General features: G+C 37.2%; 9 protein-coding genes across 10 annotated transcripts in view; 5 read left to right on the forward strand and 4 right to left on the reverse strand.

Annotated features, from left to right (window-relative positions):
* Positions 1-12,299, forward strand: part of LOC123009132 — a 13,587-nt gene extending 1,288 nt beyond the window's left edge. The window contains exons 2-16 of the mRNA XM_044405260.1: positions 87-311; positions 357-849; positions 900-1,087; positions 1,134-1,390; positions 1,442-1,781; positions 1,833-2,002; positions 2,054-2,268; positions 2,318-2,852; positions 2,902-3,235; positions 3,665-3,947; positions 4,157-4,497; positions 7,680-8,338; positions 9,631-11,454; positions 11,500-11,657; positions 12,024-12,299. Coding sequence (XP_044261195.1) covers positions 87-311; positions 357-849; positions 900-1,087; positions 1,134-1,390; positions 1,442-1,781; positions 1,833-2,002; positions 2,054-2,268; positions 2,318-2,852; positions 2,902-3,235; positions 3,665-3,947; positions 4,157-4,497; positions 7,680-8,338; positions 9,631-11,454; positions 11,500-11,657; positions 12,024-12,219 — 6,218 coding nt within the window. The 3' untranslated portion in view covers positions 12,220-12,299. The remainder of the gene's footprint in view (positions 1-86; positions 312-356; positions 850-899; positions 1,088-1,133; positions 1,391-1,441; positions 1,782-1,832; positions 2,003-2,053; positions 2,269-2,317; positions 2,853-2,901; positions 3,236-3,664; positions 3,948-4,156; positions 4,498-7,679; positions 8,339-9,630; positions 11,455-11,499; positions 11,658-12,023) is intronic.
* On the reverse strand, positions 3,341-5,586 carry LOC123009256 (lachesin). The gene is made up of 6 exons (XM_044405442.1): positions 5,440-5,586; positions 5,018-5,235; positions 4,545-4,725; positions 3,992-4,495; positions 3,821-3,935; positions 3,341-3,740 (listed from the first exon to the last, which is right to left on the reverse strand). The coding sequence occupies exons 1-6, from the start codon at positions 5,492-5,494 to the stop codon at positions 3,719-3,721; spliced, it is 1,095 nt and encodes a 364-aa protein (XP_044261377.1). The 5' UTR covers positions 5,495-5,586; the 3' UTR covers positions 3,341-3,718.
* On the reverse strand, positions 5,794-7,316 carry LOC123009258 (zinc finger protein 239-like). Its single transcript, XM_044405445.1, has 3 exons — positions 6,939-7,316; positions 6,545-6,887; positions 5,794-6,498 (listed from the first exon to the last, which is right to left on the reverse strand). The coding sequence occupies exons 1-3, from the start codon at positions 7,065-7,067 to the stop codon at positions 5,969-5,971; spliced, it is 1,002 nt and encodes a 333-aa protein (XP_044261380.1). The 5' UTR covers positions 7,068-7,316; the 3' UTR covers positions 5,794-5,968.
* On the forward strand, positions 7,183-9,194 carry LOC123009254. The gene is made up of 4 exons (XM_044405440.1): positions 7,183-7,495; positions 7,587-7,632; positions 7,680-8,338; positions 8,658-9,194. The coding sequence occupies exons 1-4, from the start codon at positions 7,370-7,372 to the stop codon at positions 8,973-8,975; spliced, it is 1,149 nt and encodes a 382-aa protein (XP_044261375.1). The 5' UTR covers positions 7,183-7,369; the 3' UTR covers positions 8,976-9,194.
* A 132-nt stretch (positions 12,300-12,431) lies between the features above and the next one.
* On the forward strand, positions 12,432-14,960 carry LOC123009261. The gene is made up of 4 exons (XM_044405450.1): positions 12,432-13,132; positions 13,885-14,068; positions 14,119-14,295; positions 14,346-14,960. Exons 1-4 carry the CDS (start codon positions 12,858-12,860, stop codon positions 14,535-14,537), a joined length of 828 nt encoding a protein of 275 aa, XP_044261385.1. The 5' UTR covers positions 12,432-12,857; the 3' UTR covers positions 14,538-14,960.
* LOC123009260 (retinaldehyde-binding protein 1-like) lies at positions 13,788-16,398 on the reverse strand. Its single transcript, XM_044405449.1, has 3 exons — positions 15,292-16,398; positions 14,882-15,242; positions 13,788-14,835 (listed from the first exon to the last, which is right to left on the reverse strand). Exons 1-3 carry the CDS (start codon positions 15,564-15,566, stop codon positions 14,635-14,637), a joined length of 837 nt encoding a protein of 278 aa, XP_044261384.1. The 5' UTR covers positions 15,567-16,398; the 3' UTR covers positions 13,788-14,634.
* Positions 15,949-17,231, forward strand: LOC123009268 (peptidyl-tRNA hydrolase 2, mitochondrial-like). Of its 2 annotated transcripts, XR_006413007.1 has the most exons (4): positions 15,949-16,160; positions 16,201-16,363; positions 16,416-16,686; positions 16,738-17,231. XR_006413007.1 is itself a non-coding variant. In XM_044405459.1 (3 exons), exons 1-3 carry the CDS (start codon positions 16,011-16,013, stop codon positions 16,619-16,621), a joined length of 519 nt encoding a protein of 172 aa, XP_044261394.1. In that variant the 5' UTR covers positions 15,949-16,010; the 3' UTR covers positions 16,622-17,231. The 2 variants fall into 2 exon arrangements, 1 of the variants encoding a protein (XP_044261394.1); XM_044405459.1 differs by having other exon boundaries at positions 16,416-17,231.
* Positions 16,667-24,707, forward strand: LOC123009242 (GPI mannosyltransferase 4). Its single transcript, XM_044405416.1, has 5 exons — positions 16,667-16,686; positions 16,738-16,833; positions 22,480-22,722; positions 22,768-23,707; positions 23,756-24,707. The coding sequence occupies exons 3-5, from the start codon at positions 22,599-22,601 to the stop codon at positions 24,594-24,596; spliced, it is 1,905 nt and encodes a 634-aa protein (XP_044261351.1). The 5' UTR covers positions 16,667-16,686; positions 16,738-16,833; positions 22,480-22,598; the 3' UTR covers positions 24,597-24,707.
* On the reverse strand, positions 17,693-19,072 carry LOC123009266 (ATP synthase subunit C lysine N-methyltransferase). Its single transcript, XM_044405457.1, has 4 exons — positions 18,418-19,072; positions 18,193-18,372; positions 17,968-18,149; positions 17,693-17,920 (listed from the first exon to the last, which is right to left on the reverse strand). The coding sequence occupies exons 1-4, from the start codon at positions 18,500-18,502 to the stop codon at positions 17,768-17,770; spliced, it is 600 nt and encodes a 199-aa protein (XP_044261392.1). The 5' UTR covers positions 18,503-19,072; the 3' UTR covers positions 17,693-17,767.
* Positions 24,708-24,805: the final 98 nt, after the last annotated feature.

Below are 24,805 nucleotides of genomic sequence, written 5' to 3' on the forward strand. Positions count from 1 at the left end.
CCCCCCCTTAACCCCCCACGTAAGACGTGCACAAATTCGTCCAGTTGCACACAATTGTGTTTTGCAAAAGTGAGGTTATGTTTCAGATTGGTTAGATATCGGCAACAACAAGAAAGCTCTCCAAGAGTGTGATAAAGTACTGAAAAAGACTCCGAATTTGCTATGCGCGAAAGCACTGAAAGCCCTCACTTTGCATCGAATGGGCAAGGAGTCGGAAGCGGTGGCTATTCTGGAAGCCTTAACTGCGGAAAGCCCCACAGACGACGCCACACTCCAGGCGATGACTCTGTGTTACAGGGAACTGCAACAACGTGAGTCTTTTGTGTGCCACTTCGAAAATAACGTATTTCTTTTAGTTGAAAAAATCTGTAAATTGTATGAGACTGCAGTGAAGTTGGAGCCGACAAATGAGGAACTTTTCACGCATTTATTTATGTCGTATGCGCGCGTTTTTGACTTCAAATCGCAACAAAAGACCGCAATGACCCTCTACAAGCACAAACCCAAAACCCCGTACTATTGCTGGGCCGTTATGAGTATTATTTTGCAAGCAACACGCGGTGAGGGAAAAAACGACCCCAAAAAACGCAATTTATTGCTCAGTCTTGCCGAACGCATGATGGAAAAATTGATAGTCGATGGAAAACTCGACGCTGAGCAGGAAGTCCAATTGTATATCATGGTTTTGGAGCTTCAGGAAAAATATGAAGAGGTTATGGCGATACTAGACGGCCCCCTTGGCACTAAACTAGCGTGTAGTAACCAACCCCACAACAAATTGAAATATTTAGTGCCCCTCAAATGGTGGGATGAAGTGAATTTATTGTGCAAGGGGATTTTAATTGAGAGGTAAGGTGAGACAAGGAGCAAAATTGGGGCTCACTTGATTTAATTTCCAGTGTAGATAGATGGGATATTTGGAAGGAGTACATCAACTCGGTTTTTGCACTAATGGAGGCCAAGCCCTCTCACGAAAGTAACAATCATGATAATGGGGCCCCCGAGAATGATTTAGAAACGGTGGATGACACTCCGGAGAAATGTCACGAATTTATTTGCCGCATCGTCGAAAATGGGGCCGATAATGGTACTTTAAACCCTCCTAATTAATTTTTATTATTTATAATTTTTAGGGTTTTTGTTAAGGGGGCCATATTTAGCCCGGTTTGAGCTTTGTGCACGCCTCATGAAACGTAATATTGACACTAGTGACGTCCTGGGGGAAACTATAGAATTATTTATCGAGTATTTTCGAAAGTTCGGGCACAAACCTTGTTGTGTGTCCGATTTACGTCTCTATTTGAATTTATTAGATGCTGAAAAAAAGGCAGAATTGTCGACGAGACTTATCAAGGATGTGGGGATCAGTTCGACAAGTGTGCCTCAATCGGTAAGAAAAAATGTAAAAATTAATGCACTCGCTACGCTTGTATTTTTGTAGGAACAGCAGATGCAGCGTCACTTGTGCGCCCTCCAATTGTCCCGTTTGTGTGGGGCCCATCGTAATCTCACTTCGGACCATTTGAAAGCTTTAGTTACTGCATTTTCGCTTCACTACGAGCACGGTTACCAAACTTACGGCACTAATTTACTGTCGACCGATTTGGGTCCTTCTGACCCCTATGCACTGTTGGCGGCGCACGTTTTGTACGATTTATCGCAAACGGAACGTAAATCCGGACCAATTGTTGCCGCTCTTGTCTTATTGGAGAATATGCTCAAGAACAGTCCTAGTAATTTTCATGCAAAGTTGTTGTGTGTGAGGTTGTATCATACCGTGGGTATGTATTCAGTTTTTGTCAATTTTTTTTTTGGTAATTGAGTGATTTCAGGCGGTTGTCTCGGTGCGCAAAACATGTACAACAGTTTAGATACGAAACATTTGCAATTAGATTCGTTAGGTTTCATTCATTGTGCGAGATTATCAACCACCGGTTTGTATTCCCTCTGTTTGAATTTGTTTGATGTCACGTTAAAATTCTTCTCTTCAAATTACAAAGATGTGAGTTGAGGTTTTGTCATGAATTTGATTTTTTGTCAATTAAATTTGTAGAGTTCGGATCACATAACATTTTCGTACAAATACGGCTCATTTATAAAACTGGATGAATTCATGGATTTTAGGGAAAGACTGAACAATAGTATGCACTATACAACAGTAGCAATAGATAGAATAGTATTGAGTCTAGTTGAATGTACGAATTTAGACGCCCTGTACAACATCGACATATCACCAAAAGATGATAAGATCGATTGGGAGGCGTTGCGGTGAGTAGTACACCAGGGGGCGTGGCATAACTAACCAATCACTCTACAGAGACAATCACGACCTTAGCGTTTACATGAGTTGGGACCCTGAACGTATCGAAGGTCCGCCTGAAAATTACGAAGAAATGAAAAAGTTTTTCATCCACAATAAAATTTTCCTAAAATTACGAACGTCAGTTTTGTGGTCATTATCAGCGGCTGTGGACATTGTCAAGTCATCAGATGGGGTCAGAACGAAGTATATGGAACGACTGAATATTATTTTGAAGGATTGGGAGGAGTTATGTAAGGATAGTAGAGATAAAAAATACGCCTCTTTGTGTCAAAATTTGGTCACTTTGCCTCTCCCCTCGAGACTTCACGTGGCATTGGACACGCCCCATTTTGAGATTGTGGGTAATATGTTTCGGGTTTTGTTGGGAGTGGTGTCCGAGGTTTGTTCAGGGGATGAGTTAGTGAAAAGAATTGAGGATAAGATGAAAGTGATGATGGGGATGATTGAAAGCAGGACGAAGGATGAAAAGAAAAACTCGGATTTGGTTTATAGGCGCGAAACAATGGAGTATGTTGTAAATATAGTCGAGGTATTTCCAAAAGTTGTTTTTGTTTTTCGTCTGATTAAGAATGTTTTAGATTTTGTCGGTATCGTCGTTAATATGTTTGTTGTGCAATGATTTGGTGAAACCAACGACACAGGGTAAAAAAGGAAAGAAAAAAGTGAACGAATCGTCGTGGAGGGAGTCGGTGATTCGGATCGCGAGTTGTTTAAAAACGCACATTAACGAATTAAACGATCTTTTACAATCATGGTCTAATTTTAGTGTTTCGAGTGATTTGGCGCTGATGTTGGAATCGTTAAATTTAAACAACGATGGACATAACGTTTGTGAAAACATAGTAAACAGTTACGTATTTGCTTGTCGAGAGATACAGTGTGTTTTGAAAAACAAGATTAAAATGTTGAATAATATATCATAAGATATGAAATGTGCCATTTGTTGAAGAGTGACACATATTGTATCATGATTGGTTGAATAAATTGTGGTTTCTACTTGTTGAATAATACACAACCTTGACAAAAAATTAATTTAATGGACGAATTGGACAAATAAAATTTGACGTTGTTACCAAGAATAGCTGTCATTTGTTGACTAGAGCTGTTCTTGGCAAAGAACAATTATTAGGCCTTACACTACGCACAACCGTGCAATAAAAATTAAAATAAAAAAATAAAACATTTACAGAGTGTGTCAACTATAAAATATACAAAAAAATGGAATTGTATCAAAATGTCGTGTAAAAAACCTTAACACTATCGATTAAATATTGCTCACTGTTTTTTGGTCCTCACTAAAAAAACAAATACAACAAAGTCGTTGTGAGAATTGAAATTAAGACGGCGTTGCAAGTCGAGCTTGGACTCGAATTCAACCACACAAGGCCTGGATAATTAATGTTGGGCGTGGAAATCTCTGCAAGAAACAACCAATCAACATCAAGAATGCCGCCCACCCATCGTTCCACAACAACGACACGATGCAACAAAACTTACCGAAACAAGACGAACAGCAACGTCAAACACAGAGCGGCGGTACTTGTCGACAGGGTGGCCGCATCGCCGTACCTGGCTTGGCCGCAAGCGGGAGGACACACGGGGATGACAGATTCTACAAGGAGGCGTGGCTATAACTACTGCATGCAAAGGACACGCCTTCTAACTTACCAAACAACTCAACAACGCCCTCTGCCGACCCCAATTTATTCGACGCTTTACAAATATACTGTCCGTACTGTCGCTTCTCAATTGTTATCACACGTAAAGTGGTGTCGGTAAATTCGTCCGCTGTAGCGAAATGTGAAATACTGTAATGCTGGTTGTTGGATAAAGCGACTTCGTCCTTGACCCAAGTCAATGCGGGAGGCGGGTACGCCTCCACGTGACATTCCAAATCCATGTCGTATTGGAGGGCTTGTCCGAGGCGGGGCCGAGGCACCGTTACGACGGGCGCAAACTCCACCTCCACGGCTATATTACGTTTAGTCCCCCGTCCGACGCCATTCTCAGCGACGCAATAATATGTCCCGCGGTCCTCTTTTTTGATTTGCTTAATTTTCATCACGTTGCCGCGGTAGATAGACCCACCGGTGGGCAAAATGGCGTTGTTTTCACGCCTCCAGGAGATCCTCGGCGGTGGGTAGCCCCCAGCATAGCACTCCATCTGAACAGCTGTACCAACATTAAGAAATTTAAACTGTGTTAATTAATTAATCATTACCTTGCCCCTCTGATACGACCACTGAACGGGTCGAATTATCGGAAATGAATGGGGGGCGCCGCACTTGCAATTCCACCTCAGCTGAGACCCTGTTACTGGGGGAAATGATGATTTGACAGTGATAAAAACCGGCGTCTGTTTCTTGGATGTCTTTAATCTGGAGAGTGTAAGTCGAACTCGCCTGGAATAACAAATGTTACCTCTAATTTAATTTGTCAAGTTGGTATCTGATAAATTTTAGTGACATGGGAATTGTCAACGCTAACTTACACTTGGTGAAAAATAAATCATTTGTTATAAAGCATGCTTGAAGGCAAGTAACAAAATGCAATGCATTAGTTGAATTTTTTTTATTTTATCTCTTCTAATGCATATCTGCTTCTAATACCAACCTTAAAAACTTAAAGTTACCAGATTTTGAGATTTTCAAATTTACTTTGTGATCATTTTAATCATTGTTTTCACGCAAATACCTCATCGTAACGTAGCGAATATCTGGATTCGTGCAGAATTAGCGTACTTCCTGTGGAGATGGGCAAACTGTTGGCGTTTGACCTGGGGTCGATTTTCATCCAGATCACTGGATAATCGTTTGTGTACTGGACCGAACATGATAACTCCACTGTACCCCCAATATCCTTGATCTGGGTTTGAGTTATGTAAGATATCGTCGGGGACCTTTGTGCGAAACCTGCAAAATTAATTCCGGTTAATTAATTCAATTATTGACATAATTTCACTTCAATCGAAGTAAACACAAGTGAGCGTCATTTGTTTACTTTTTATCTTATCAAAAAATCAATAATTTTGGAAATTTTTCAACGAATTACGGTAGGTCGTGTTACAGATGCTTGATAAGATTGTTATCACAACGAAATAAAAGATTTATACTTACAATTTTCTATAAAAACACCTAAAACTAACAAAACCAGTGTTTGCACAGCCGCCATCTTGCTTTACCACACCTGCTCGAGAGGCAGTGGCGGCGCACCTAGTGGCGTTTCATAACGGTTTCGATTCAAATTTTAACCAAAACGCAATTGAAAAGTCTTCAGTGGCGATTCCCACATATTAATAACTTTAATACAAAAATCTTGGTTTTGTATAAGGGTCTGAAAGTCGGCAAATATATTTTTTAATGACGTACGCTTATGAACTGGGCGTAACAATTAAATTAGAAAAAAAAATATAATGTGGATTAGTCATACTGGAAATGGTCATTGATGGGACAATGTGGTCATAGAAATGATTAAATTAAAATGAAATTTTATTCATAACATGTCAATGCCACAAAAATATAAATAAATTAATTACAGGTTCCTGTATTGGACACAACAATTAAATTAGAAAGAAAAATTATTAGCTCTGAATGTTGTGGATTAGTCATCCATTTTATTCATTGTTATGTCACTATTATATTTAGATTAACTACAGGTTTCTGTATTTGACGGTTTGTGTGTTTTCATATGGCGGGTCAGGTGGCTACTCTGCGTGTACCCCTTGAGACACACACTGCAAACATGCGGTCTTTCCCCTGAATGTATGACCAAATGGTCTTTCAAATGTTCGCTCCTCACAAATCCCTTATTGCACACTTTGCACTTGTGCGGTTTTTCCCCCAAATGTCTTTTAATATGAACTGCTAGATGTGAGCTTGTTACGAACTTCATTCCACACAATTCGCACTCAAACGGTCTTATATTATTGTGGAAACGCATGTGACTGTTCAAGTTGCCCGAATGGGTAAACCCCTTATCGCACAGTTTGCACTTGTAGGGGGTTTCCCCCGTGTGAGTCCTCATATGGTAGGTGAGACTGTTTGATTGGCTGAAAGACTTGCCACAGACGGAGCACATGTAAGGGCGTTCGCCACTGTGGGTACGCAAATGGGCGTTAAGCGTGGCATATTGGATGAAACGTTTGGAGCAAATTGTGCACTGATGGGGGCGCTCACCTAAAAAAAACTTGATACAAAAATCGACAATTTTACTAAATTTCACCAGTGTGTATTCTCTTGTGTATTTTAAGATGCTCGACTCTTGCAAACTTCTTCTCACAATTGTCACACTTGAAAGGCTTCTCCCCCGTGTGCCCCTTCATATGCTGCACCAGATTACTCCGACCGCTCAGAAAAAGCCCACAAACGTCACACTGATGCGTCTTTTTCGCTTTGGGGCTTTTTACAATTGTGCTTTGACTCGCCCCATTTTCATTCTTTGATGTTAGGTTGTTCCTGAGTTTGAGATCATTCTCAATTGCGAGTCTTTTAAACTTGTAGAATGCCACAAGTGACTTGGCACATTTGTGGCAGATTGTTGACGGTAAACCATCCTCTACTTCGGCCTTAAACCAAATATTTGTAATTTTATTTAATCAAATTTCGAGGTTAGGTACCTGTACTGAGGTGCAAAACTCCAACATGACGGAGTACACAATTGTAGTTTTATTGTGTTGGGTAAAAATCGACTCGAGGGCGTCTTGTTTCAAGCACAGACGGCAAATCGGGGGCTCCAGTGGCCCCATTTTGTTGTTTTGAATCAACAAATCAAGCCGGTGTTGGACAATGCGCGCGCACTTGTCATTCCTCAAATTGTTTTTTGGGTGTTTTTGGTAGAAAACAATGTTGTGTTGGGTGAAAATCGAATCAAAAGCGTCTTGTTTCAAGCATGGACGGCAAATGGGGGGCCTAGTGGCCCCATTTTCGGTTTCTATTTCAAATCAAGTCGGTGTTGGGCGATGCGCGCGCCGCGTTTTTCTCACCTGTCACCTGTCAATTAAATTAAATTAATTTTTGTGTGTTTTTGGTTTTTTGTGGTGGAAGAAGAATGGGGAGAAGCCAAGTTAGACACCCCCTGGAGTCTCGTGTGTCGAATTGGCGCCGTTATTCGTCCGAACGACGAGATTTTGCACTTCGTTCCAAAAAATCAAATATTACCGCCGAAAGACTGACAGTGAGTAGTTCCTTTTGAGTTTTGCCGCCTCCAAAATCAAATCTTAACGGTTTTTGTGGTAGGTGAATTAAATCGGGTTTTCTTTTCGCAGCTTTTACCTGGCTTTCTCTCGGAAGGGGTTAAATGTTCCACGTCGCGTAAGTGCTCCCAAAGTGGTTTATTTCCGGTTTAATCCCAATTCTAGCCTCGCCGGAACATGAACACCGTGCCCCTTTGAACCCCCCGAAGTTGCGCCGTTCGTGGAGACTCTCTAAGAAGAATAACCAACCGGTCACAGTCTCAGGGTATTTCAACAACTTTGTCTTGGATTCAGATCGGAGTCTTTTTCGCGAAATTAAAAGTAAATTTGCGAAGAAGTTTGAACGAGAGGTGTCCGACTCGGATGACGAATTCGGGGCTACATTATTCAGACAATTAGGGGCTGTCGAATTGCCCGATTTGAAAGAATATAAGAGGAAAATTCAGGAAGACATTGAATTGATTAATAGAGTTTTGACGGGGCAAGTCGGGAGGAATATGTCGTTGAGTAGGAAACGAGTCTATAGTGAGGAGGAGAAGGAGAATTTCCCGATGAAATTCTCCTACGTGCCTCCATCCAGTTGGGTCTTCCAGACGCCCCCAAACAGGAAACTTAATTACAGCAGAGCTAAAGTGGACGAAAATGGAATTAAACCAGCCGTTATTGAAAAAAGAAACGATGGAAAAGTTGTCTACGAAATGAATAAAAAAATTAACGTTGATTTGTCGGGGTTTAATAATAAACAAGAGATTGATATTGACAAGAGATACATGGTGGAGGTTTCCACGTCAACACCGGAAGAACAAGAGGAGGAATCTGATAAGGTTTGTATTTATTTATCTTCCTTATCCGTAAAGTGTATCAAGTTGTTTTTGTTTTGTTTTGTTTCGTATACAAGGTCCTACTCTTGGAAGTCAAAATTCTGAGCTTAAAAGTCGTGATTTTTGTTCCAGACGTCGAAGTTTTGGCCTTGGACTTGCAAATTTTCTAAGTGATGGAAAAAAAATTAGCCTTTAGAAAGTTTTATTTTTAAATTGGCAATTTTTTATGCTTATTTCTTGTAGTTTTTTGTTTTTCGCCTCATTGGTTTGTAATGTTTGTATTAGAGACTGATCTAATAAAAATTTTTGGTTTGTTTCACAGCGCACCTTCCTGCAAAGCGACCCCTTCGAGTTGGAAAACCACTTCTTGAGCTTAACTTCGCGTCCCAAAAAAGTCATTTCGACAATGTCCCGTGGCACGGCACTGAAACGCAAACATGATATCTTTGAGCCACAAGCAGGTTGTTCAACTGAAGAATATAAACCAAACTTTTGTTTCATGGAGAATTTGAATTTGAACGATCCTGAGGAATCTTTCACGTTCAAATTTACAAGTAGCGAGTGCTACAACGGCTCAACGACTGGACATTTGTTTGATTTTGATGGGAACAAGAAGGATACTTTTAATTTTCGTTTTTAAAGCACTGATTAAGTGAGAGAGTATCGAATTTTATTTTATTTTTGGTCATATTGAGTTTATTATTTTTTATTTGTGCAATTGTTAGGGATACACAGGATTAATTTTTCTTTAATTAATTTGAAGCGTTCCTATTGCAATATTTCGGGTGTGTTCTCTGATTCAAAGTCTGAATTAATTATATTAAGCTTAAATGTTGTTAATAAAATATCTGAAGTTTGATCGATTTGTTTAAGTTTATTTTCTACAAGGTGTGAAAATGGCAGCATTGCCTAATTTAGGTAATTTAGCAGGACTGACTCTCAATGACCCTACTGTGAGTATCCCATTTATCACAATCTCCCTAAAAACTTTAACTTTTCAGCTAACCAGTTATTCTACCGCCAACTACATATTCCAGAAGTTTTCCATTTCAAATGGGTATAAAATCTCAAAGAATTATACTAGCAGCATGTCGTACTCTTAATAACAACATTGTTGTTAATGCAAGAGCCATTTTACTTGAATAATAATAATTATTTACTAGAAATAATTTTTGAGGTTAGAAACAATTGACAATGACAATTGCACATAACCTAAGAAATAGTAACAATTTCGAGTAATTATTATGGTAAGTGATGAATTGTTCACAAACAAATTATTATGTTTAATTTCTAAGAATATGGTGTTACTGGATGATATTGTATCCAATTTCCGCAACGTGAGCATCTACCCGAGCCATGAAGAAATTTTGGGCAAGAGCAACAACATCCAAAAAAATATTATTCGGGGAAAGTTTCACAATGTTGAGCATTATTTGGATGTCCAATTTTGGCTTTTACGTGAGGATTTTATAGCAAATTTGCGCGAAGGTATCGAGAGTTATCGTTCAAGAGAATCAACAAAAGTGATAGATATTTACCGAAATGTGAGAATCTTTAAAGATAAGACAAGACGCAATGAAGAGTGCCTCAAAATTGAAATAGTCGTTAACGATGACGACTCTAAAAAATTCATGAACGGTTCACTTCTCCTTTTCACGAAAAATAACTTCGATCAAATGTTTCAAGCAAAAGTGGTCCAAAAATTATCAGAATCGTCCCAAATCATCATTGAGTTGATTGATGTTTATCCTAGAGACCTTAACTTGTCTCAAGGTTACACAATGGCCGAATGTAGCCAATATTTTGACCCCTATTTTAACGTTTTAAGTGCCTTGAAAAGCCTCCCTGTGACAAACTTCCCCATGGAGCGATATATCGTCCATTGTGACACGTCCGTGTACAGCCCCCGGTATCTCAACCCCAATTCACGTTTCTTCATCGCCGGACGGAGCTTCACCCCTGAAGCTCTATCAAAATGGGGCTACCCTCTCCTCGACTTGAACCCCGCTCAAATGCGAGCGTTCACAGCCGCCCTAACGCGCGAATTCGTGGTGATTCAGGGCCCTCCGGGGACCGGTAAGACCCATTTGGGGGTGAAAATCGCCGCTACGATACTACAAAACTCGCATTTGTGGTACAAAAACACCCCAATGTTGGTCATTTCGCACAAAAACGACGCCCTTGACCAATTTCTTGAAGGCCTAATTCCATTCACCACAAAACTGGTGCGAGTTGGGGGCCAATCAAAGAGTGAAAAATTGAAAAAGTTCAACTTGGCGACTGAGGGGGAGCGACGGAGAAAACGAGAGGAATTTTTGGGGGTAATGCAACAGTCGCTTGTTATTGGCATGACGACGAGTATAGCCTCCCGTTGGAAAGACTTTTTGGAGAGGTTGGAGTGCCCCATTGTTATAGTTGAGGAGGCTGCGGAGGTTCTGGAGGCGCATGTTGTGGCAGCACTGACCGATAAATGTCAACACTTGATTTTGTTAGGGGACCACCAACAACTCCAACCTCTCACTGCTGACAACAAAATCTCTAAAAACTACCACTTGAGTGTGAGTTTATTCGAACGCATGGTTTTGAACGGGATACAGTGTTACCAACTTGATATCCAACATCGGATGCGACCGGAAATCTCCGACTTGCTCAGAGTGAAAATTTATCCGTTTTTGAAAGACCACGAATCGGTTTTGCATCGTCCGGGGATTCACGGAGTCGTGAAAAACGTTTTTTTCATTGATCATAAACAAAAAGAAGAAACCTGTAATTTCACAACGAAGAAGAACAGTCACGAGGCGATTTTTTTGACACTTTTGGCGCGATATTTAATTTTGAATGGTTACAAACCAGAGGATGTTGTTATTCTAGCGACGTATTTGGCCCAAATGAAGGAAATTGAGAAGTTGGTGAAGGGTCAAGAGTGTCTTGAAGGGGTCAAAGTGTCGACTTTGGATGGGTTTCAAGGACAAGAGGCTGAAATTGTTTTGTTATCGCTGGTCCGTAGTGATAAAATTGGGTTTTTGGGGACCGAAAATCGCATTTGTGTGGCGTTGTCAAGGGCCAGGAATGGGTTTTACATCATGGGGAATATGAGTTTGTTGGCGGGGAGGTCCCAAGTGAGTTGAGAAATGGGGATTTCACATTCATTACATTATTTGTAGATTTGGAACGGCGTGAAAAAATGTCTCCTAAAACAAGGCTCAATAAATCGTAAAATCCCATTAGTGTGTCAGAAACATAAGACAGTCACACAAGTTGAAACAATTGATGACTTCCAGAGTGTCCTAAATCGTGATTGTTATCTGAAAGGTGTTGCAAGGTATGTCAGAGATATAACTCGTTTCTATATTAATGTGCATCGAAGTAGTCGTTGAAAGGGATCATGTTAAGGTGGCAACCATGCGAAAATTCAAACTGTCAATTTCAATCTTCCCTAAAAATTATTTTTTCAAATAAATGTGTACTCCAGGTAACAAAAAATAATTAAAATTAACAGCGTAGGGTAGCAAACTTAAAGATTTTTGTCAATATTGATGTTTTTTCATTATTGACATTTTTTGTGTGAGTTGGGCTTTAAATTAAAGATGCATTTAGACTTGCACAACCTACTTGATGCACATTAAAATGAAAAATTGTAAAAAATTGTATACAATAATTTGATTGTTTTACAATTTCTTCTTTAAAGACCGGTTATTGGGTCTAAGAAACAGGAAATTGAAGATTTGAGGAATCTGTGGTCTAGGCCAAGGACTGATGGGTATGTGAGACCTGTTACACAGTTTGAAAATAATTTACAAGTAAATCAACCATCTTTTTTAAGGAGTATAGGAAATATAATTCGGAGTGCTGTGCATTTCATTATTGAAACGTTTTTTTATTAAGTGTTTTATTTGATTTTATTCTTGTTTTCGTCTCACAATTGTGATATATGATTCTTCAATAAGACTTATTTTAATACTTACTGATTGTTGTTATAATATTTGATTCGGATCACAGATCTTTTTTTAATTTTGTTACCTATGACTCGTCCTAGGAGGCCATGCAAGTAGTTTATCAACTCGCCGCTGCGCGGCTTGTGTACATTATCAGTTACAAGCAAAATTTAATTGAAAAAACGTAACTGGTAATTAATGTACATTTTTGACGTCGCTGATAATAAAAGAGTTCAGGGCTAGACATAGAAAAATTTTCCTTATTGTGTAATTCGAATTGTTTACAATTAGCGGCGAATGAATTTGATTTGCAAAGAATTCCAATCATTTGTTCGTGATGCAATACCTGGATTGGTTAATAACTAATTTAACACTAAAACGCTTTCTTGCTGGCTAAGAATTTCATAATTAAACAATCGCCCAACAATTATTTTATCCAGTCTCATCATAATTCACCGAATCGCGCACTAGAAATTATGTTAATAATTTAAACTATCACCTTGATAAATGCTATGTGCTGTATAATACAAACGGAAATTTATAAAGTGACACATTCGTGGTGAATTGCGTGTTGTGTGTGTGTGATAATGGCTTTGCAGTATCACTTTAAGGCGAAGAGTATTGTGGATGAGGGGAGGACCACTCAAACGGCGATTGATGATGTCAAAGAGTGGTTGAAGAATACGAAATTGCCACAATTGCCGGATGAATTAATAGTTTTGTTTCTTTTATCGTGTCAGAATGATGTACACTGTGTCAGGAATACGATTCAGGCGTATTTTAAAATCAAAAATGAAGCGCCCGAAATTTTCAATTCGAGGGATATTGATAGTGAGGAGCTGAAGAAGGCGAGGAAAGTTGTGTAAGTGCATTTTTTTAAATTATTATTTCAAACTCATTAAAAAATATAGGGAATTTGGTGACAATTGGTGAATTATAAATATTCGTTTTGGGTCCTTAACCCTTCTACCAACCTTACAAAAAAGCGCAATTGCATCGTAAAGCGAAGTATAGAAAAATATTTGTATTGATGAAAATAAAAACTATGGAAAGTAGATAGTTAAAGAGTTTGTCTAGTTAATTAAGCCACATTAAAATTTTTTAATGAGATAATTGTTAAATGTAAATGAATAAATAGTTTGAAATTGCAATTGATTGTGTAGCAAGGTCGACTTACATTTTTACTTCTGGGAATTGTTGCCACACTAGAGTAAAAGGGAAAGAAATTTAAATTCATTCACTTTTTAATATTACGCAATTTTAATTGACTAATTAATGGTTTTGGGTGAAATTATTTGATTTACCATATGGCACTTGTTATACATAATTGGTGAAAGTGACCTCATTTATTATTTCATTTCAATTTTCTCTCGATTTTTAGTTTTAATTTTTTATTGTGTTTAAAATATGACGGATAGATAGCACTAATTACAGAAAACTGTAAAGTTTAAAAATTCGATTTTTTTTTATTTTGAGATTATTTCATTCGCTTATGGGTGAAAATAAAACATAAAAGCCTTGCAATCAAACTTTTATTTATTCTTATTTCTTACACATATCAAAACTGCGACAATTTACAACAAATTTTCTGTTTATCACTAATTAATTTTCCAGGAGTTGTGTCAGCATTCCTGCCCGCATGTCCAACAACACTGTCATCCACTTTTTCAAACTCAACGACACAAATTACCAAAATTTTGATTGGGTTCATGCAATGAAGCTCAGTTATATGTTACTGGATGTGACTCAAAGACGAAATCCGCCAAATGAATTAGTCGTGGTGATCGACATGAAAGGTGTAAGTAAAAAACCGGAAATTTAATTTTTTAGGGACATTTGCATTTTCAGGTTGGCTTCATGCACATAACACGTTTGAAAATAGGGGCGGCAAAAAAATTCTTAGAGTTTCTCCAAGAGGCAATGCCGCTGAAAATTAAGATGATTCATATTCTAAATTCTAATTACGTTTTTGATAAGTTGATTTCAGTTGTTAAATTTTTCATCAAGAGCGATTTAATGTCGATTGTATGTTCTCACAGGGTGAATAAAAAACTATTTCTTATTGGATATTTTAGATAAAAACACACCCACCAGAGACAGATATGAGCAAATTTTACGAGGATTGCATACCGAGTGCTTGTTTGCCAAAGGAGTATGGGGGCGAGTTGTCCTCAATTGAAGAAATGAATGAGAAAATGATTCAGGAATTTAGAGAGTTGAAGCCGTTTTTTGACGCCGAAGAGAAACTTAGAAGTTATTGGAAATAATATTATTCTAATTTCGAAGTGTTCAAGGGTTTTCTAAATAAATTGTGTTATATTATTACTAATTTTAGTTGTTAATTTAGTTAATTTTAATTGTCACCTATTGCACGATTTTGTAAGCCTTCACTTGCTGTTCCTCATCCCTGTAAAATTTATTCATCCCTTGAAGCGCATTATAAGTTTGCACACTTAAGGTGGCTTGATCGGGTAAACTACCCTCGTAATCAGCAGGGATGCAATCCCTCGGTAAATGAGTTTCAAAAAAACTCTCCATTTTCATGTTACTTGGGTGGAATTTAATCTACAAGATAAGTTTTAGTCTTAGTTCAAGTTGCGATTTTCATTACCATATTGTAAAGCTCCTTGCTCATCAATGGCTTCAAAATGACCATAATTTTGTCGATAAAATAGACAGTGTTGAAAATATGGATTTGTCTTATTTTACACGAATACCCCTCTTGAACAAATTTGAAGAATTTCCTCAAAGGACCAATCCGTAGTTTGGTCAAATGCCACAAACCCAGCCCTTTGAGGTCAATCAGGATCACAACCCCTTCAGGGGGGTCCTGATAACAAGCAAACTCCCCAATCATAAAAACCAATTTAACGATATATTCTAAATTAAACTTGGAGTAGGAAAAGTCCTGCAACCTCCAAAAAACAATTGCTTCGTTATTCGCTGTCCTTGTGGGAAAAATCGACATTTGACTGCAATTTTTCGAACTCAATTATTTTCCTACAAACAAAAATTCCTCACCAAACTTTCATCGCTTTTTGTACATCTTCGGCCCAAAAATCCCGATTGAAAAACAACTCAGGTGCCGAAACCTTGCACTTGAAGTGTGCATGAATGGTCTTTTGAGTCGCCTCCAACTCATTGTAGCAGGACAGCAGGAAGAGCACCAGTTGTTCGTCGGCTAAAACCGGAAGCTTCTCAGATTGGCACCACTGTTTTAACGCATTGAACACGTCCTGTGGGACTCTTCCCTGGTCGATGATTTCCCGAGCGGTGAATGCGAACGTTGGAGGCATCTCTCAACAATGGATTTTCCAGAAAAGTGCGTGCTTTTCCATTAAAACTGTGTAGCTTTTCTTTGATAATCATGGGTTGTAATAGTTGTAACATTTTTGATTACAAACACGTGTTGCAAGTGATAGGCGACTTCAATGCCACGCAAAGTGGGTAAATGTTGTTTAAAATGTTTACCCTTATCATTATAGGTTTTTGCGGGGAAGTACATACCTGTCGTTCACACAGTGTTTTTATCCATTTTTTTTATAAAATAAAATTCATTGACGCATGAGTGTATCAATTGTGATTAAACAATAGTGATAAATCAGTTATTTAATTAAATAACTATAATTATTTTAAAATAGAATGAAATAGTCAGGCAACTAACAATACACCGGTGTTCTCCATGTTGCCTGACAGTGTCCAGTGGCGTGTTTACCTTTCCCTAACCTAATTTTTTCGAAATGGGGATAATCTCGAGTAACGCCTATTTGGCTGTCTTTAGTGCAGGTACCCTAATTGGGGCAACTTCGACGTACATTCTCTTAAAATATTTACGCAAACTGCCGGTTAATAACAACATATGGAAGCCCGGAATGGAGGAACGTTTTGAGGTTAGAATTCTCAAAAAAAATTTTTTTTTAATTAAAACAGTTTGAGGACCCAAATGACGAATACCGGTTGATAATGGGCGTCCGAAATGACCTAAAAATGCAAAAAGGTAAAGTTGCGGCCCAATGTGGTCATGCTGCAGTGGCGGCGTATGCGAAAGCCTTGAATCACACTCCTAAAACGCTCAAAAGGTGGCTTAAATACGGTACGTTTTTGGGTTTTACTCTAGTTTGTTGTATAAAAGTGCGAATTTTTAGGTGGGACGAAAATTGCAGTTCGGGTTGACTCTGAACAGGAATTGTTGGATTTAGAAAAAAAAGCCAAAGAATTGAAAGTTTTGGCGAGTGTGATACGGGATGCGGGACAGACGCAAGTGGCCCCAGGGTCACGGACTGTCATTGCGATAGGACCGGCCCCTAAAAGCGTCTTAGATAAAATAACTGGACATTTGAAACTATATTAATTCCTGCTAACACAATTTGCTAAAGTCGAGGTCAATTCATAGTGGCCACTTCCCTGCATAAATTTGTAAAAATTGAGTTGTGTGAATCCGACTTTAAACAGCCATTTGTTTTTTAGGGACATATCTACAAAATTGGCAATTCTGAAAAAGTCGAGTTAGAATACTTCACATTATTGGCAATACACATGACGTCATAACTTGTGTTAACCTGGGTAAGTCTGCGTTACCTTCTTATGTATGAACCGCTAGAGTTTACCAAAATCTTTTGCGCCTGTCACAGTTGTTGACATTTAGTTTCTTTTGCTGCCAACAGTGCCAACATAGACACAACTCACACACTAGATGTGACCAACTTTGCAATAAATTAAATGGCCACCATGAATTGACCGCGACTTTACCTAAATTATTTAAATTATTAAAAACATGCAATATAAGGGTGTGGAGTAGCCCCTATTTGACTTATACTTTTTTATTCACAATAACTATAGCAACAGACCGATTCCTAACCTTATGGAGGCCGGGAAATGTCATTTCCCATTTCGATTGTAATATACTATTCATAACTACAAGGTTTTTGCTTTGCAAAAATAAAGGAAATAACAATATCACATCGAGAACTTTATTTTCATTGAATGAGCCAACTTTTTACTTGGGGAACATACACAATATGTCAAAATATTTAGTATCAGGGTTGTAGCATCCTTCTTTTTCTAAGCATTTCCAGTTTTCATAGTGCCATTTCTCACCCATACACTGAAAAAGTACTTTGACAACAACAAAAAAATATATAAGGACCATTACCTTCAATGGAAAGTCACTTGAAGCGCTTTTAAGCTTAAAAAAGTAATATTAATGAAAAATAATTTTCGAAAAAAATATTTACCGCTACAGTGATGCTAATTAGGGCAAAGACCACGATGAGGAAACTAAATTTGGACATTTTTATTCCAAATTCCGGTTTTACAATAAGAGAAAAACTTGTTTTTCAGGTTTTTATATTTTTTTATGAATTGAAAATCTAAATTAAACGGCAATTTTATGGCTAATCGCAGGCAATAAATAACAGAACAATCGCAAGTACGAGTTTATTAAACAATAAAGAGGTTTTAATTACATGTAAAATGTATATTTTATGGCAAAAAGTCATTATTTAGTTTTAATTATTTCATAGGCCCAAACTGTGTCAACGCCGTGTCCAAAAGTCTTAAAAGGTTTCCTATTGGGCAAAGGAAACCTACAAGCAACCACAATACACCCATTTTTGCACTCTGTATTAAACTTATTTTCTAACGCAGCCATCTACAATTTTATACGTCATTGGGATTCACCCCAAAAATATTCAATACCATTTGTTCAACCCCAAAAATCACAATATTGTCATAATCCCCAACATGAAAACTCCACAAATCTTTCCGATAAAACGTTGTTTTTTTACTTAAACTTTTTCTCAAGGAATTTAATCTTGAATACAAAACCAACCAAAAGTTCAGTTCAACACCATGGGCCACAAAACCACATTTGGCGGCTTCTACAAACTCGAATTAAATCGGATTGGGAGCAAGTAAATCAACCTAGGACAATTCTCCCGTCCCCTGAACCCACATCTAGCAAAGTCCCTTGTCGCCCCCTCAATGCCGTAAAAACATTCGTGATTTGGTTTCTCGTGGCGGGAATATAAGGCAAGCAAAATTTACGAAATGCGGGACTCACGAAAGACGCACAGACGACACTGAGCCCCAATGCAGCCCCTCCTAAAAAAAAAATATTTAAGGGTTGAGACTATGTCATTGACTTGCCAGTGAGCCCCAGGAGCACTTTTCCGGTGAGACTAGTCCGTGAGGGTTGATCAACACTCGAAAACTCAATAGGGAGACTATTCATACTTGTAAAGTGAGGTTATGTTTCCTAGCATAAAGTACAAAAATACAAACAGGAGGGTTATTCTAGTCTCAACTTGTTTACAACCTCGTCAGTTTACAATTAATTTTGATAAACTAGATCCCACTGAAGTAGGATGTAAAATGTTATATTTGGACCAGGACATTTGGCGTCTTAAAAATCAAGGTTGAAAGTCAAAAGTCAACAACCGAAAAAGCCTAAAACCCTTCAAAAAGCATTATTTTTTATTCATTTCAAAAGTACCCAAATATCTAAAAAATTTGACGTTTGAGGTTATATTGTTTGTTTGTCGAGCCTTGGGACAAAATTGGTGCCCCCAAAATATTCACAGTCGATGAATAAGACAATAAGCTTAAATCGTTTTATTTTAATTTAAAAAAACCTTAAATTGTTTTTTTTTTGGTCAGGTCAAAAAGTGGGGTTAGGTGTGTCACTACTGAAGTAATAAAAATAGATAGGGGACAAGGGTTATTTCGAGTTCCATATTCTCGAACTCGCTTAAGATTTTTTTCATTTCAGTCCCAACTTGTTCACAACCTTCTTGGCAATTTACAATTTCGACCAATTTAGCCCTAAACCCAATAAAGCCCCTTTTGAAGATAATAAATTTTGAATTTTGACGTTTAAGGTTATATTAGTTGTTTGTTGAGCCCTAGAATTATCTTTGGGGTAAAATTGGCGCCCCTAAAATGTTTACAGTCAAGGAATAGCTATTTAAATAAAAAAAAACAAGTTTAAATCGTTTTATTTTGTTTAAAAACTGAAGTTAAATCTGTTACCATTGAGGCAACAAAAATAGATATCAGACTAGGGCTATTTCGAGTTCGGTTTTCTCCAACTCGTTCAGGATTTTCTCGATTCCGGAAAGTGCAATTTGGGTGAGTTCGAGCCACCGGTCGAAATTCTCATCGCCCTTTTGCCGTCCTTCCCAATAGGTGTCTTTCGCTCTCTTGTAGTGTTTCCATGCAGAGTCATACTTGCCTCTGGCACTCTTACAATACGATTGCCCCGTTTTGAGACTCTTATCGACAAGCCGCGACCCCTCATTCTCCAACTGGAGCGCTGTATTGAAAAACCTATCACCGAGAGTCTTACATTCAATTATCTCAATTAGATTCGAGTTTAAAGGTTTCAAAATTTCGCTTTCTTGGAGCAAATATTTGGCTTTGGCGAACTTGTAAACAGCCTCGGGGGTGTTATCCAAACGCCAAGCCTCTTGTAGTGTCTTCTCGCCATCGAGTCGGAGTGCTTCAGCCTTGTTTGACTTGATTGAATTGAGGAGAGTTACATCAAGGGCGAGTCTTAGTGCCTCATCGAATTTTAAAACAGCTGTCTCGTTGTCGTTCTGGTGTTTTAATAGTAAACCTTCCTGGTTGAGTTTTTTAGCATCTTGATTGAGTTTCGCATCTTTGGCAATCCGGAAATTGTCTTCGATTAGAATGGCCGTTTCTGGGTTTTTGACCAGTTTGAGTGCTTCACCGAATTTGTGTAAAGCCTCGTTAAAATGTGACGTTTTCAAAAGTTGCAAACCTTCGTTATTTAGGGTTTTGGCGCGCTTATCGTCGTCGTTGTTTGCTTTGACTGTTTGCAACTTTTCGGTACTTTTGCGTAATGTCAGGATTGTGGTCTCCTGATTGGCTTTTTGGGACGCTTCAAGGAACTTGATTGATGCCTCTGTGTACTTCCCCCGTGTCATTAGTTTGCAACCGTCAGAAATGAGTTTTTCGGCTTTTTGATCTTCGATTTGTTCCTCTGTATTTCGGATTATTAGTTCGACGACTCGGGGACCGGTTTGTTTATAAGTGATATCATGTGATTTTGATAAGTATTTGAAATTGGGGTCCGAGTTATCGAAAATGTGTTTGTAATTCATCCTGTAGATGTCTTCAGATCCATTTTGGTACTGTATACGTGTGGTGAAGGGGCATTTGGACGAAATTGTTGACAGTTCAATTGTGCGTTCGAGACAACCTTTGACCGGTATAGACTTTCCATTAAAAACTTTGTCAGGTCTTAAAGTTGCCCCAAAATCGAAACTGTCAAAATCGTAAACACAAACCGAACTAATGTCACTATTACTCAAATTACGAATTCGTAAAATAATACTAACTGTGGAACCCATGTTGATGTGACACTGACAATTTTGAATGAGTCATGATAGCTTATCTTAACACAAACAAACTCTATTTTGAAATTTAATTATAACTTAAACTTGTAATTGCGCACGGGGTTGTCACACTTGAGGGGGCTTTTTGTGTTTTTATCCAGCTTCCATTTTAGTAGAACTCAAAAAATCCGTGTTCTTGATAACAATAAACTGAATTATCCGCAACCTCCACACAACGTCAACTTTCCCAATAAAAGTCGACGTTTTATACACTTTTTTGAGTTTATAGAAACTTCAGAAATGTTAAAAACGTTATTTAGTCTAAATTTAAAGTTGAAAAAACTTTGGATTTTTGTCGAGATTTTGGTCGATTTTTGGCACCCGGAGCCAATAACTCCGGACTTATTGGCCTCTTATTTTTGGCACTATTGAAAAGAAAATTTAATTTTCTTTTAAATACAAAAAGGATCAGTGTTCTACGATAAATAGTTATCGAGAAAATTGCTAATAAAGTCAAAAATTTACGAAATATAATATTGACTATAACTTGTAAATTATTATGATTTTTACGGTTTTCTCCACGCACATCGATTCTCCGGCTCATTTTTCATATGTCTACGTCAAAATATTTTTTCTTTGAGGCACAGTTTTGCGGCAATTTGCAGCAAAAACTTGTCATAAAAAATGGTGTTTTTGAACATTTGATTTGATTTAAACCTATTTTATCTTAAAGATTTTGACGCGCTGATTACGAATCTGTCGAACTAATGGCGCAAACCCGGAGTCGCTCCGGGTTACGATTCTGGCTACAGAGCCATTTTTAGGTTATTTTTCTAAAAAACAGTAATATCTCAAAAACTATTAGTCCTAGGTTAGAACGGTTTATACAGGCGTATTCTCCGGTTAATTTTACAACTAGTAGATGCTAGTTTTACATAAGATTTAAAAAAATATTTTTTGGCACAATAGGATATAGTGTATTGTTGGTTGCCTATATATTAAGCATTTTCTTTGACTTTATAATAAAATTGATAGCTTTGATCTAATATTTTATTTTTATAACATTAAACGTGCGTCTACAATTTTGTCTGTCTTTTATTAATTATTTATTTAATATTCTTGTAGGTAATCCGGCCGATAAGTCAGGTATCACCATTGTTTTTTCAAATTCGAACAAAGATAATCTAAATTTGATCTCGATAAAATATCAAAAATTGTGCTAAAAACAAAACTGTGAGTCTCTTTTTAGTAAGTAGGGTGTTATACAACACTTCTACGATTGCTTTTTCATTACGTTTATGAGCATCAGAGAATGTAAATTAAAAAAAGGAAAGACAGTTCATTTCAAGTTTCAAAAATTAAACCATACTTAACTAAAAAACGAATCGACAAAAAAATTTTTGCTTTGACATTTAGATAGGCTTATTTTTTCCCTTTCCGAAAATATTTTATAAATAGGGGTTGCCATTTAAAATTTTAAAGTAGGGGTGGCTAGCGACTAAAAGGGATGAATCCTAAAATGTAACTAATGTTGGTTTTGAACTTCCCACTCGCGATCCTAACAGCAATATATTTACTCAATGTGAAAAGTTATTGAGACTGGCTCCTTTTAAAATGAAAACCCTGTATAATAGATGCTAGTTTACATAAAATAAAAAAAATTTTTTTGGTCACAACTGGATAGTGTATTGTTGGTTGCCTATATATCAGGCATTTTCGATCAAATTAATCTCTGACTTTAAAATTAAGTTGGCAACATTAACTTTTTTCCCTCTCCCATTTCAATAAAATTACAACAAATCTTCAGAAAAAAAGCCAAAACTTCAAAATCAAAAATATTGAATTTTTTTAGGTTATGTTAAACAATGTCAAGAAATTAAGGTTATTAACATCATTGTGACATTATAATTGTCAAAATTTAAGATGTAAACAAACCAATTTTGTTAAAAAAGCTAAAACCTCCCAACGAGAATGTTTCCGGAACTTCCTCCTCTTTATTGGTACCTCGCATTAGCCCGAATTATTTTAGTTTTAATTCCACAATTCGGTTACATCCACCCTGATGAATTTTTTCAAACAATTGAAGTGCAAGCTGGTAAAACCCCTTACAAATTAAATTTTTATTAAAAGAATTTTTCAGGCAAAGCTTTCCACGTCGAAAACAACATTCCATGGGAATTTAATGCCACATTCCCAGTCCGAAGCGTGACAATCCCCTATTTTACCATAGGCATGGTTTACAAGTTAGCCAACATTGTAGAATATTTCCTAAAACAATACTCAACACTGTCCATAATTACGCCCTATTTAGTCGTAGTAGGTCCTCGGCTATTAATGTGCACTTTATCATTTCTAGTTGACACAATACTATACAAAATTTGCATCAACAACAATGAAAAGTACAAAAACAGACTTGTTATATTAGCAAGTTCTTACGTAATTATAGTTTACGGCACTAGAACTTTTTCAAACACTTTCGAACTTGTACTATTTGCACTTCTTCAATACTACGTGTGTGAAAGTCTAGTTTTTTCAAATACTCTAATCAAAAAACGAGAATACTTGAATTACAGATATGAGACTAGTAGGACAGTTGTCGAAAAAGCAAAGTTTCATAAACTAAAATTATTATTAACGTCGGATTCTTTGCGTAATTGTTTGCAAATTAGTGTTATTACAGTTTTAGGGTTCTTCAACCGTCCCACTTTCCTCGCATTTGCGATGTTTCCGGTGTTTTTTTGGCTCTATAGAGGCCTTGGTAACAAATTGGTAGCCCCCATGAATTACCATTTAAGGATATTAGCCCTGATTGTGTGCTCAATTCCGACGATTTTCTTCAGTGTTATAATCGACTCGTTTTACTACGGGTATATAACCTGGGGAGAAGTTGGGGTTTTACACGTGACAATCAATAATTTCGTTTTCACCCCTTTAAACTTCATTTTATACAATATAGACTCGAATAATTTAGCTAAACACGGGCTACATCCACGATTTTTACACCTACTTGTAAACATGCCTTTACTTTTCAATTTACTCGCATTATTCGCATACTTGAATTTTTGCCAAGCCGCATACAAGTAAGTAACCGAATCGGCGTAACCGATTAATTGAGATTGTGTTTGCAGTTTTGTGATTGGTCGACATCAATTGTTACCAACTGTGCGGAGTATAAAAGGGCTTATGATGTTGTCATATTTGGGCCCTTTGGCAATTCTATCGATATTCCCCCACCAGGAACCACGATTTTTGATCCCGTTAATACTCCCACTGGTTTATTTATGTAGCAATAGTGTGTTTCCCGAATGTGATAACGTTTTAATCAAAGCAACAACGATGAAAAAAGCCACGATTGGAGTGGCCAAAACAAATACTTTCATCAAGTTATGGATTATTCTCAATTTAGTTTTAGTTATTTTTTTTGGCTTTTTACACCAAGGAGGAGTTTACCAATCTGCTGATTTTTTATACAAAAATATGAAACGTGATTCAAGAACTGAGTATTATGTTGTTACGAGTCATATTTATTCGTTGCCGAAGAGTTTAGTTTTGCAAAAGTCGAGTGATTTGTTGCATTATACTAAACATACGAAATATACAGTGAGTAGGAGGTTTTTTCTCTATGAGAAAGGATCGTCCGACTTGGATTTAGTCGTTAAAGATCTGGAAATCTTACATAAAAAGCTGCAAGATTATAGAAAGAACTTCAAAAGTAAAAAATACAAATTGATTTTAATTATTCCAAGTAGTTTGGAAGACCATTTAACTTATTCAAATAGTCGACTCGAATTTAAACTCGTTAAAACTTTTTATCCACATATCAGTACTGAAGCGTTTCCGGATTTAGCACAGGACTTGCTTTATTTTTACTCGAATTTCAGAGTGCAAAATTTTTATAGTTCTCTGACACATTGTTTGAGCAAGTGTGTTTATTCTTTTGGTCTTAGTTTATACGAAATTCAATTGTGAAAAGCGTTGATTCTGATTTGATTAAAAAAATTGTCTATTAGGAGTTTTAATTATTATTTGTATGCATTTTATTATGTTCTGTCTATTAAAATATATGATCTGAATTGCAAACTTTGTGATTTTTTTCTTTTGAAAATCAAATCCTCTTAAAAATTTCAACTCATAGTGTTAATATGAAGTACTCTGTCGCTTATTTTGATTGAATAAAT

The sequence above is a fragment of the Tribolium madens genome, unplaced genomic scaffold (genome assembly GCF_015345945.1).
Source record: "Tribolium madens isolate multiple individuals breed KSU strain unplaced genomic scaffold, Tmad_KSU_1.1 Scaffold_71;HRSCAF=194;Tcas5.2_LG6, whole genome shotgun sequence".
Taxonomy (NCBI): Eukaryota; Metazoa; Arthropoda; class Insecta; order Coleoptera; family Tenebrionidae; genus Tribolium; species Tribolium madens.

Bases quoted from the DNA above. Each gene is read 5' to 3' on its own strand.
- LOC123009261 (XM_044405450.1), top strand. From the start codon at position 12,858: ATGGCTTTGCAGTATCACTTTAAGGCGAAGAGTATTGTGGATGAGGGG. The intron at 13,133-13,884 runs GTAAGTGCATTT...TTAATTTTCCAG, and splicing joins AAGAAGGCGAGGAAAGTTGT to GAGTTGTGTCAGCATTCCTG. The intron at 14,069-14,118 runs GTAAGTAAAAAA...TTGCATTTTCAG, and splicing joins TGGTGATCGACATGAAAGGT to GTTGGCTTCATGCACATAAC.
- LOC123009256 (XM_044405442.1), bottom strand. From the start codon at position 5,494: ATGGCGGCTGTGCAAACACTGGTTTTGTTAGTTTTAGGTGTTTTTATA. The intron at 5,236-5,439 runs GTAAGTATAAAT...TTAATTTTGCAG, and splicing joins AGGTGTTTTTATAGAAAATT to GTTTCGCACAAAGGTCCCCG. The intron at 3,936-3,991 runs GTAAGTTAGAAG...GCCTCCTTGTAG, and splicing joins GGGCGTTGTTGAGTTGTTTG to AATCTGTCATCCCCGTGTGT.
- LOC123009254 (XM_044405440.1), top strand. From the start codon at position 7,370: ATGGGGAGAAGCCAAGTTAGACACCCCCTGGAGTCTCGTGTGTCGAAT. The intron at 7,496-7,586 runs GTGAGTAGTTCC...TTCTTTTCGCAG, and splicing joins TTACCGCCGAAAGACTGACA to CTTTTACCTGGCTTTCTCTC. The intron at 8,339-8,657 runs GTTTGTATTTAT...TTTGTTTCACAG, and splicing joins AAGAGGAGGAATCTGATAAG to CGCACCTTCCTGCAAAGCGA.
- LOC123009266 (XM_044405457.1), bottom strand. From the start codon at position 18,502: ATGAATAGTCTCCCTATTGAGTTTTCGAGTGTTGATCAACCCTCACGG. The intron at 18,373-18,417 runs GCAAGTCAATGA...TTTTTTTTTTAG, and splicing joins AGTGCTCCTGGGGCTCACTG to GAGGGGCTGCATTGGGGCTC. The intron at 17,921-17,967 runs GTATTGAATATT...ATAAAATTGTAG, and splicing joins TTTTTGGGGTTGAACAAATG to ATGGCTGCGTTAGAAAATAA.
- LOC123009242 (XM_044405416.1), top strand. From the start codon at position 22,599: ATGTTTCCGGAACTTCCTCCTCTTTATTGGTACCTCGCATTAGCCCGA. The intron at 22,723-22,767 runs GTAAAACCCCTT...AGAATTTTTCAG, and splicing joins AACAATTGAAGTGCAAGCTG to GCAAAGCTTTCCACGTCGAA. The intron at 23,708-23,755 runs GTAAGTAACCGA...TTGTGTTTGCAG, and splicing joins TTTTGCCAAGCCGCATACAA to TTTTGTGATTGGTCGACATC.
- LOC123009268 (XM_044405459.1), top strand. From the start codon at position 16,011: ATGGGGATAATCTCGAGTAACGCCTATTTGGCTGTCTTTAGTGCAGGT. The intron at 16,161-16,200 runs GTTAGAATTCTC...TAATTAAAACAG, and splicing joins GAATGGAGGAACGTTTTGAG to TTTGAGGACCCAAATGACGA. The intron at 16,364-16,415 runs GTACGTTTTTGG...GCGAATTTTTAG, and splicing joins CAAAAGGTGGCTTAAATACG to GTGGGACGAAAATTGCAGTT.
- LOC123009260 (XM_044405449.1), bottom strand. From the start codon at position 15,566: ATGCCTCCAACGTTCGCATTCACCGCTCGGGAAATCATCGACCAGGGA. The intron at 15,243-15,291 runs GTGAGGAATTTT...GAAAAATTGCAG, and splicing joins CAAAAAGCGATGAAAGTTTG to TCAAATGTCGATTTTTCCCA. The intron at 14,836-14,881 runs GTAATGAAAATC...CTTATCTTGTAG, and splicing joins GCAAGGAGCTTTACAATATG to ATTAAATTCCACCCAAGTAA.
- LOC123009258 (XM_044405445.1), bottom strand. From the start codon at position 7,067: ATGGGGCCACTGGAGCCCCCGATTTGCCGTCTGTGCTTGAAACAAGAC. The intron at 6,888-6,938 runs GTACCTAACCTC...ATTTGGTTTAAG, and splicing joins AGTTTTGCACCTCAGTACAG to GCCGAAGTAGAGGATGGTTT. The intron at 6,499-6,544 runs GTGAAATTTAGT...AGTTTTTTTTAG, and splicing joins ACACAAGAGAATACACACTG to GTGAGCGCCCCCATCAGTGC.